At 32.7% G+C, this 10,069-nt stretch overlaps 2 protein-coding genes across 5 annotated transcripts in view; one reads left to right on the top strand and one right to left on the bottom strand.

Annotated features, from left to right (window-relative positions):
- LOC102599176 (2-succinylbenzoate--CoA ligase, chloroplastic/peroxisomal) overlaps positions 1 to 5,907 on the top strand; it is a 7,130-nt gene extending 1,223 nt beyond the window's left edge. The window contains exons 2-10 of one of the 4 annotated variants that reach the window (XM_015311155.1): positions 886 to 958; positions 1,237 to 1,384; positions 1,500 to 1,598; positions 2,060 to 2,157; positions 2,252 to 2,445; positions 2,797 to 2,924; positions 3,219 to 3,598; positions 3,814 to 4,028; positions 4,166 to 5,907. In XM_015311155.1, coding sequence (XP_015166641.1) covers positions 886 to 958; positions 1,237 to 1,384; positions 1,500 to 1,598; positions 2,060 to 2,157; positions 2,252 to 2,445; positions 2,797 to 2,924; positions 3,219 to 3,598; positions 3,814 to 4,028; positions 4,166 to 4,295 — 1,465 coding nt within the window. In that variant the 3' untranslated portion in view covers positions 4,296 to 5,907. Of the gene's footprint in view, positions 1 to 882; positions 959 to 1,229; positions 1,403 to 1,499; positions 1,599 to 2,059; positions 2,158 to 2,251; positions 2,446 to 2,796; positions 2,925 to 3,218; positions 3,599 to 3,813; positions 4,029 to 4,165 lie in introns of those variants that run through there. The other 3 variants (XM_015311156.1, XM_006352949.2, XM_015311157.1) reach the window with 3 other exon arrangements.
- Positions 4,951 to 5,910, bottom strand: LOC107061600 (caffeoylshikimate esterase-like). The gene has a single exon (XM_015311135.1). The coding sequence runs from the start codon at positions 5,908 to 5,910 to the stop codon at positions 4,951 to 4,953; it is 960 nt and encodes a 319-aa protein (XP_015166621.1).
- Positions 5,911 to 10,069: the final 4,159 nt, after the last annotated feature.

Raw genomic sequence — 10,069 nt, 5'->3', positions numbered from 1 at the left:
GTAAGAACTTCATTTAGTTACCATAAGCATGGCCTCATTTGCTACTGTTTTGACTTTTGTCTATGATTTGGTTTTATTTGATTCTCTTTATTGCATAAAGGGGACCTCGTTTTATATATTATGGTGATCGAAAATTAACCAAGTCTTTGTTGTGATGACCAAAATACAACAAGTTGGTCCTTGTTGTCCCGTTTGGAATGATTATTTCGATGTATGCATATCGCGTCAAATTATTGGATAAGTCATATATTTGTTTTGAAAGCATTTTCTTATTGGTTAAACCGAAAACCGAATCGTTAAAGACCTAAAACCGATAAACCGAAAACCGATAACAAATATCTTATTGGTTTGGTTATCGGTTTAGCATATTTAAAAACCGAAAACCGATAAACTGAACCGATAATACTTATAAGTTATAATCGAACCGAACCGACCGATACACACCCCTAATACAGGTAGAGCTACGATATAAAGGTAGGGACAAAATGAGAAAGAAAATTAAGATAAAGATGCAATCACATTAAATTGATTGTTACACAAAATGAGACTTTTCGTCATTACATAATGGATTTGATGATACGATACAATAAAATTTAAGTAACAATCAAAACAAATCCAAACAAGGTGTTAGAGATAATGTGAAGTTATATCATTTCCCTCCTTGTGAAGTTTGAACAATATTTCTTTAAAAAGGTTCTAAGTTGAATTTGATTACTAAAATTACATATTAAGAGTAATTGTTAACATATTCACTATTTCAGAATAAAATTTGACCTTTTGATGGAATATTTTGTTAGAGAAGATAATAATGTGTATGGAAGCTTTCGCCACGAACTATCGTTGAATTGTTAACAAATCGTTTTCATCATCCAATTTTTGTTGCAGTGATCTGTATTTAGAGTGGTTACTGGCAGTTGCATATGTAGGAGGGATTACTGCACCTTTCAATTACCGTTGGGTAAGTACACAAACGCTTAGTCTCTAATTTTGCATTTGCTTCTGACATTGTAGGACATGGGGTTAAGTATTTACTCAAATCTGAAAAGTCCATACAACACAGCTCTTGGTTGTAAACAATTTAAATATATATAAACTAAACTTCTATGAGGAAGATGAAAATCGGTAACATGGATAAGTATTCCTATTACAGAAAAACATTGATTTCTGTATGATATGTATGGAAGAAACTGTTCTGGATACAAGCATGTTCTCCTAGTAACTATTCTCAGCATGCAGAGCCTGGAAGAAGCAAGAGCAGCTCTTCAGGTAGCAAAGCCAACAATATTGGTCCACGATGCAACCGGTAATTTCTGGAAGTTCGAGTCTTATGCTGATTCTGTGCCTTCTCTAAGGTGGCAAGTCCTAATGAATACTCCTTGTGAAGGTCATAGCACTAATATTCGTATGTGTTCAAGCATTCATGACCAGTATGAATATAGATTTTTTTTAAATAGTATTTCTTCTTCTGTTTATTAATTTATCATTCTTACATCTGCCAGGATTAACTACTGAACAGCTGAAAAGAAGTTGCAAAAGGAGTTTAACAGCAGACTACCTGTGGGCACCTAAGGAAGCAGCTATAATATGCTTTACTTCAGGCATATACGCACTACCTTTCCACATGTGTATTTCCTGTTCTTCCATTTCTTTACCGTGATTCAGAAAGTGATCTTCAAATCCTCTCACACCTACGAACTGACAAAATGAAGTTCTAAGAGAAATGTGGTACTGGAAATATCTTTTTCAACTAAGGAACGTAATGTCTCTCCCACAATTTTATCTGGATCAGATTAGGAAAATATCTTGTTTCTTAGCCTCAGTAAAGTTATTTGTCTACTAGCAAAATTCTTGAACAAGAAGATGGTCATTCTGTATATTTGCTCCACTGAGAAATGTGTTGTGTAGGTTGAGTCATTGAACTGCATGTCCAAAGTAATTCTTATCTGTTCAATTCTTAAACCCTCAATCTAATTGTGCGTCTCCTTTTCTGGTACAAGGAGTACTGCTAAGTCCATTGACTTATATTTAAGATTTTTTTTCTGTTTCCTAATGACAATAGGGACCACAGGGAGGCCAAAGGGAGTTACCTTAAGCCACTCAGCTTTGGTGGTGCAATCCCTTGCAAAAATTGCAATTGTTGGTTACGGTGAGGATGATGTATGCTTGTCTGTTGTGATAATATGGATGTTACAACCTAGATATATTATCCAAATGTTTGAAACACATGCCAATTTGATTCATGTTCTTGCAGGTCTATTTACACACTGCACCACTGTGCCATATTGGTGGTATATCATCAGCCCTGGCCTTGCTAATGGCAGGAGGTTGTCATATTTTACTACCAAAGTTTGAAGCTAAATTGGCTGTTGAATCCATAGACCAGCATAGTGTTACTTCTCTCATTACAGTTCCAGCTATGATGACTGATCTGATATCTTTTTATAGGTAAAGCACTCAGCTGTTCTACTTGATGCAAAGACGAGTTTCAATAGGATTTATCTTTTGAACAAAGTTGAAGTGAATAATAACTGTATGGGCATACATATGACTGGATTATCAAGCTTTATCCTTCAAAGTTTACTACCAATATCAGTTTGTAGCATTATTTCCTTTTGGTTTTACAAGGAATACTTTTTGTGGTGTCCTGTTCTAAGATTAAAAGAAATTTGTTTCTCTTTTTGGGCCAATTTTCAGTGGTGATTGATTATTTTCTAGGTTTCTCTGCATGGACAACTTAGCACATCCACTTAGTTCATGATAAGTGCAATTGTTTGATTCTACTTTCACTTGTCATAGGACGAAGCACATATCTGTAGGGTCCAAATCTGTGAAGAAGGTTCTTAATGGAGCTGGGGGTCTTTCATCTGGTCTTATCAAAAATGCAATTGAGATATTCCCGAGGGCAAAACTTCTTTCAGCTTACGGTATGTTGGTCTTGTGACTGCTTTGACATAGTTTCCCATTTTCTCTGTACTTATTTTTTCTGAACAAATATTCTGTTGATAGCAGCAGATTGCAAGTTATAAAGTGGTGTTCCTGATGTATGACATATATCATAAACTACACATTGTGTTAGCATTACAAATTTATAGTGGCACAAGTCCGAACCTTCTTGGTGTATTCTGTGAAGTTAGCTTCATGAATATGTACTCTTCCCTAAACAAATCATTCTGTTTTAGTTGTACTCTCCTGATAAGTGTTCTTTAAATGTTTTGCAGGAATGACCGAGGCGTGTTCTTCTCTGACTTTCATGACTCTTTATGACCCCGCGAGAGAGAGTTGTATCCAGCATTCTTATGCCAACAGCTCCAATTTGGCACATAAACCAGATGGTATCTGTGTTGGAAAGCCTGCTCCACATATTGAAATAAGGATTGCTGGGGATGATTTGTCTTGTATAGGGAGGATTTTGACACGAGGTCCCCATTTAATGCTTGGATACTGGGGTCAAATGCCAAGCAATAATTCTTCTCCAACTGATGAATGTTGGCTTGACACTGGTGATATAGGGCATATAGATGATTGTGGAAATATCTGGCTCGTTGGGCGCTTGAAGGGCCGAATAAAGAGTGGGGGAGAAAATGTTTATCCTGAAGAGGTAAGCCTCCAGACTTTAATGCTTTCGTTCTCTTCATTCAATTAAGCTATCAACACAAAAGAGAACTGCCTACGTGAAATCTCTTCAGTTGATGAGAAAATGTTATATGTGTGTTAATTATTTTCTGGTAATAGAACACCATAATTTCTTTTTGCATTGTTTCTATGGGAATGTAATAGCCTGTAAATAATTCAGTGAGTTTGTTTGTGACACAGGTGGAAGCTGTCTTATTGCAACATCCAGGGATTTCTGCTAGTGTTGTTATTGGGCTTCCTGACTCTCGCTTGACCGAGATGGTCGTTGCCTGTATTAGGCTGAAAGACAATTGGCAGTGGACTGATTCAAGCTCTAATCATCCGGTTAACAAGAACGAGCATTGTTTGTCCAGCTCTGTCCTCCAGAACTTCTGTAGAGCAAAAGATTTGACAGCGTATTTTCTTTTTTCCTTTGTTGTTCAAATGAATTCGATTGAAGCAAGTCTTTCTCATATTCCATCCCCAATCTCAGCCCTCTTGAATCTTGATGTTTGATGTGCTTTGATTCATATTGACATGTAATATTTTGCAGGTTCAAAATACCCAAGAAGTTTGTGGTATGGAAAAATCAATTTCCAATGACAACAACTGGGAAATTAAGAAGAGATCAAGTGAGAGCAGAACTTATGTCTTATAGGCAGTTATCGCCCAGCAGACTATGACTCCACCATATTCTTCTCTTGTGTTTTTTTGAACGGCTAATTACATGGTAAGAGAATACAATAGAATGAAACAAATACTGAGAGTTTTATGACATGGTGCTTGGAAAATATGCAGCTGTTCCTCACAGCATTTAGTCATTTTGTTCCGTATCTCAGATTATTTAATGTATTTGTTATTTTCCCATTAAGTTGTAACCTACAATATACTGTTTTTTTGTTTCATTACTCATATACTCATACAGATTCTTCTTTGTTCACTATGTAACATCAAATGGAATAACATCCTGATTCATCGAAACTGAATGATCATGAAGTTGAATATTGTAGTGCACCTATTTCCCAATTTTTGTTATTTCTTGCTTATTAGGCATTGCTAATCAACACAGAAGCTCATCGTTGTTGCAGGAAGTCAAATGAAATAACTGAACCATTAAGGATTCTGTGTTGAGAACCATACATTTGATTAGTAGTTACTTTTGAAATATCATGCCTAGTAGGTTTCATCATTTTAGCATATAGAACACTACTTTAGTAGGACGGAAACTGCTCTGACAATATAGTAATTGCCAGTAGCTTTTACAAATTATTATTCATGGGTTATGTGTACATGAAAAGAGAACTTGTGATGATGTGTGTAAACATCTGATTATATCTATTAGATTTTTGCCAAGTCTGCTCTCACCTCAAGCCATGATAACATAGTATTGAAAACAAGTTCCACACTTTCATTTGGTTCACCTATCAGTTGATGCCACATTCCCGGGTAAATATTTATAGCCTTATCCTTACTTCCTGCCGATTTATACACAAGTTTAGCAGCTTCAGGATCACATACCTTATCTTCCCCACCTTGAAGAATCAGCAAAGGGACTTGTAGTTCATGAGAGTTCTTCTGTATATACTCACAGACTTTCAGAAGCTCTAGTGCAGTGGCAGCTGGTGGCTTCTCGGAAGCCACGCGATTTGGACTGTTTGAGATAATCTTTCTCTTCCAGCCCTCCTTGTATGATATAGATGCAGGTGGTTTGGTGATCACAATCCTCCAAGATGGTGCTATGAAGGCGGCCAACGGTAGTAGCTTCTCCAGTGGCCAAACAGGTCTGTATTTCTTTGACACTCCAAACATTGGTCCACTTAACATCAGACCATTCCATACATTCTTTTGCCTTAGACATATGAGTGTAGAAATTGCACCACCTAATGACTCACCATACAGGAAAGCAGGGAGCTTCGGGTGATCAGCACGAGCAGAGTCAAAGTACTGTATACAGTCCTGGACTAAAGGTTGAATACACGGTATGTAACCAGGTGAGCCTTCTGAGTAACCGTGACCTTGTAGGTCAAGAGAACAAACGAAAAACCCAGCTTTCACCATAGCTACTGCATTTAGCTCAAAAAGCCAACTGCTTTCGGACGTATAACCATGAATCATGCCTACAAGGCCTCTTAACTGATTACTTGATTCAGGCTGCCAAGATTGTGTGAATATCTTCATGTTTTGTTTGTTTGACATGAAACTTTGTTTGTGCATGATTTTATGTTGCTTGTAAAACTCTTCTCTTGTCAAGTTACCATAAGGGCTGTTCTCATTAGATTGGAAAATTGGGTGAGACATTGTATGACTAGTGAGTTTGTCTGTTTGTTTGTGTTTGTGTCTATTTGAGTTGATATATACACACAAATGTGCATTATGATATATCTATGTTGTTCAATAGTACTGATAGGTTGGGCGTTTAGCCTCCCAACTGTTTCATGCTGGGGTAATAAATGGAAATATGAGACATGAAATCAATTGCATAAATGTTAAGATAAGGATTTTATTTATTTCCATACCAAATTTGACCTATAAATTTCTGTTTATTTTGTTGCATAATTTTACTCACTAATAATTGACAACTCTTTAATGTAATAATTAAGAGGTTGGTGATTTGTTACATTCTAGTGATAAAATAAAGGGCTAGTTAGCTATATCCTTGGGACATGCCATGTAGCCAACTTATTATGAATTCAAAGTGAAACTCATAAAATTTTCAACTTGTTACTCTCTCCGTTCCTATTTACTTGTCAAATATTTTCTAATTTGATTTCTATGAAGGACAACTCTTTTTTCTATTATACCGTCAATTTATTATCGTTGAGTTAACGTTTTTTGAAAAATATAGTGAGTAAATATGTTTGGAATCCTCTCATTTAATAGGGATAAAATGGTAAACTCACTATATCAATCATTATTTTTTTAATAAGTGTGTCAAGTTAAAATTTGACAAGTAAATAGAGACGGAGGGACTATGAATTAAAAATGCAATTCATTAAATTTTAGACAAATATCTTGTTACCTCTAAACTTGACATGATTTATTTGGACACTTGACATAATTAAACCAAGCAGCTGAGGTAGAAGCATTATTACAATGCAATTTTTGCATTATTTTATTTTAGTGGTATTATTAGATAAGAAAGTGAATAATATTTCTTGGTGCAACTCATATTATGATCTACCACCAATTACTCATTAAAGCTTAAATCATGTTCTATAATATTATTATCCCACTAGCTCATTATTTAATTTATGGAAGAATTTGTACACCTATAAATAATGGTGTTTGATGTATAAGAAGTGTGGAAAATAATTGAAGCAAGCATGAGAAACATGACGTTGGTGTAATGAAAAAGATAATTGAAAATAAAGGAAAAAAATTACCGTCAATTTAATTTTAGAATATCTTATCTTATCCAGTGTACCAAATAATCCCTAAGTTTTCAACCTATTTGCTACAAACAAAAAAAACTGTAATTTTGTCAAAGGAAAGTGTTTTTATTGATGCAGCTTTGAAATCAATAACTAGTTTGGAGTTTTTTGAGTCATACAACATTTTCGAGCTACTATATTCTGGACGGAACAAATCAAGAGTATTACTACTCTACTGTAATAAACTTGAATCTGTTAAAAAGAATGAGACATCCCCGCTTCAATTTGAAGAAAATTTATTTATTTTCCATCATTTTTATTTCTAACTCTCAACTGTATTAATTATTTTTTCACCAAACATTTCACAAGTAGTAGATGCAAGCTGCAACAAAAAATCCTTCAAATGGGCTATGGAATTTTTAAGTCTAAATTCAACTCAAACTTTGGTATTCAAAGGACAACACATCCAAATAAATAAATAAAAAAAGATATCTTGTAATGTATATTTTATGGATACATACAACAAGAAAAATAAAATCTTAAATGCAAATCAAGCTACTTCAAAGCAAGTAGGTACAATTGGCAGGGCAAAGATTAAATAGTGAAGCAACTAAAGTTGTTGCTTTAGAACCCAAAAATCAAATTTTCCTAATGTGTATATTATTAATTAAATTTAAATTTTATATATTATTAGTATAAATAACTTCTCTATGTTATTAGGTCGTTTAATGGATATTTATATGTAAGTCTCCTTGAAAAATAAAATTTTAAAAATAAGATATGTTATTAATTTATATATATGTATTTTTTGTTTTTTTACTTTAAAGCCTCTCATTAAAGTTTTGTTTCAGGCCACCATATTTTTTTAGTTGCCTCTGTCAATGGGAAATATCATGCCTTGTCGCAATCTATGTGTTAGATTTGTTTTTTGTTTTTTGTTTATAAATAGACGTTTCAACATATATTTTAAATGTTTTTCATTTTGTTTGAATTTTGTATGAAGTTGAAACAAAAAATAGAGTTTTGTTTAGTTATATTTCCTTTACAAAGAAGAGAAGAGAGAATGTTGTATGAAATTTATGAAGATGGAAATGAAATATAGGTTTGAAACACTTTTTCAGATAGAGCATGAAATTGTATAATCGAACAATAATTTAGAATTAAAATAAAAAATATATTCCAAAATAATTTTCATGATCGAATGACTCCTAAATATCATGACTTCTTACTAATACTTTGATGTACTTTTTTTACTATGATATTTGAAATGTGGTAATTGCCTTTTTAATTCGTGATAGGTAGATAGGGGTGTGCAAAAATCAAACCGAGCAATAAATTGAACGAAAAAGTATTATTGATTTATTGTTATTGAGTTATTGGGTTAATGATTATTTAATAGTTTTATAAAAAAATAATTATTGGGTTATCGGTTCGATATTGATTTTTTAATATTGAGTTATTGGGTTAACCAATAACCCATTAAGAATATAATAATTTACTGTTTTAATTTTTATTCAGACATAAATATCAAACAAAAAATATTAATATAATCACTATATTAGACTATTATAAGAACCCTTAACATTACTTAATTAACTCTGTTTTCTGCATTTACCCTTTAGGTTTATTTTAATATTACTTTAGTCTTTAGGTTCACAACGTCAAAAACCTAAAAACCTAAGAACGGCAACGGCAAGGGTTAGGCAATGACTAGAGTTGTGATTTGTGAGTATTTACTATACTTTTACTACACTAAGTAGAATTTTTGCACTCAATTAGTAATTAGATTTCTCTCTTTTTTAATTCGCGTTAAATTGTTGAACAAGTCATATATTTGTTTTGAAAGCATTTTCTTATTGGTTAAACTAAAAACCAAACCATTAAAGACCAAAACTGATAAACCAAAAACCGTAACAAATATCTTATGGTTTGATTATCGGTTTACCATATTTAAAAATCGTAAACTGATAAACCGAACCGATCAATACCCATATATTTATGAAGTATACTACTCAATAAATAAATGAGTTTTTCTTCGTACATTTTTATTTGACATCATGAAGGAAATTTTTGATATAAAAAGAAAGAGCAACATCTCAAAAATAATTTTAAGAGAAATATATTACTTAACAATTTTGCATTTTAGTAACTACGAAACATAAAATTAAAATAATATTGATTTTTTCAAAGGTTTAAGGCCTTTGATTTGTTTTTTGTTTTTAGTTCATTAATATGCTTGATCCGTCTCTAATCTATTTAATTTAAATTTCCATTAATTTTTCAATAAAATTAATCTTTATCATGTCAGGTCATACCCCACCCGTTTAACCTTGCCCGTGCTACCCTAATTGTCATCTTTAAGTGTCACAATCGAAGGCAAGTTACTTTTCGTTCAATAATTAAGGTCCTTTATTAGTTGACTTATGATGCAATTAATTTTTTTATTTTTTTGTACTATGATGGGTTACACTAAGCCATTAAACCAAAAGAATGAAATTGTTTTGGAAATAATAAAACAACAAGAAAAAGAATAAAGTTAAGAGAAGTAACTTCTTATTTTTCTTGACGGTTAAATTACAAATGAACGAAAATTTCTTTATTTATAAAAAATTACCTTAATTCCAAAATTAGAATTCCTAACTTTTTTCAAATAAATAAAGTAAAATCAATATAATATAATAAATACATTTATAACCCATGGTTTCTTTTTAATTAGGTTATTGTCTAGACAAATTTGTTATTACCTATATAAGGCATGCATATATTGTGAAAGTGGTTTACGTTATTTGCTTAAGTAAGCGTTTGGCCATGCGATATCATATCACGATATGGTGTCGTGAGATGAAATCAGCGTTTGGACATGCGATTTTACGCTAATTTCATCTCATGATTCCATATCATGATTTCATATCATGATACCATATCGCATGGCCAAACGGGCCCTAAATACTATTTGCATCATTATGAAATATTAATGAACTTCTAATACTATTTGCATCATTATGAAATATTAAGAAGAGTTCATTGTTATGATTATAATTAGGGGTGTTCACGGGTTGGTTTGGATCGGTTATTGGTCAAAATCA

This window comes from Solanum tuberosum, unplaced genomic scaffold (genome assembly GCF_000226075.1).
Source record: "Solanum tuberosum cultivar DM 1-3 516 R44 unplaced genomic scaffold, SolTub_3.0 scf00141, whole genome shotgun sequence".
In the NCBI taxonomy this organism is placed as follows: Eukaryota; Viridiplantae; Streptophyta; class Magnoliopsida; order Solanales; family Solanaceae; genus Solanum; species Solanum tuberosum.
The sequence above is the reverse complement of the archived record's forward strand: the minus strand, read 5'-3'. Positions and strand labels throughout refer to the sequence as shown.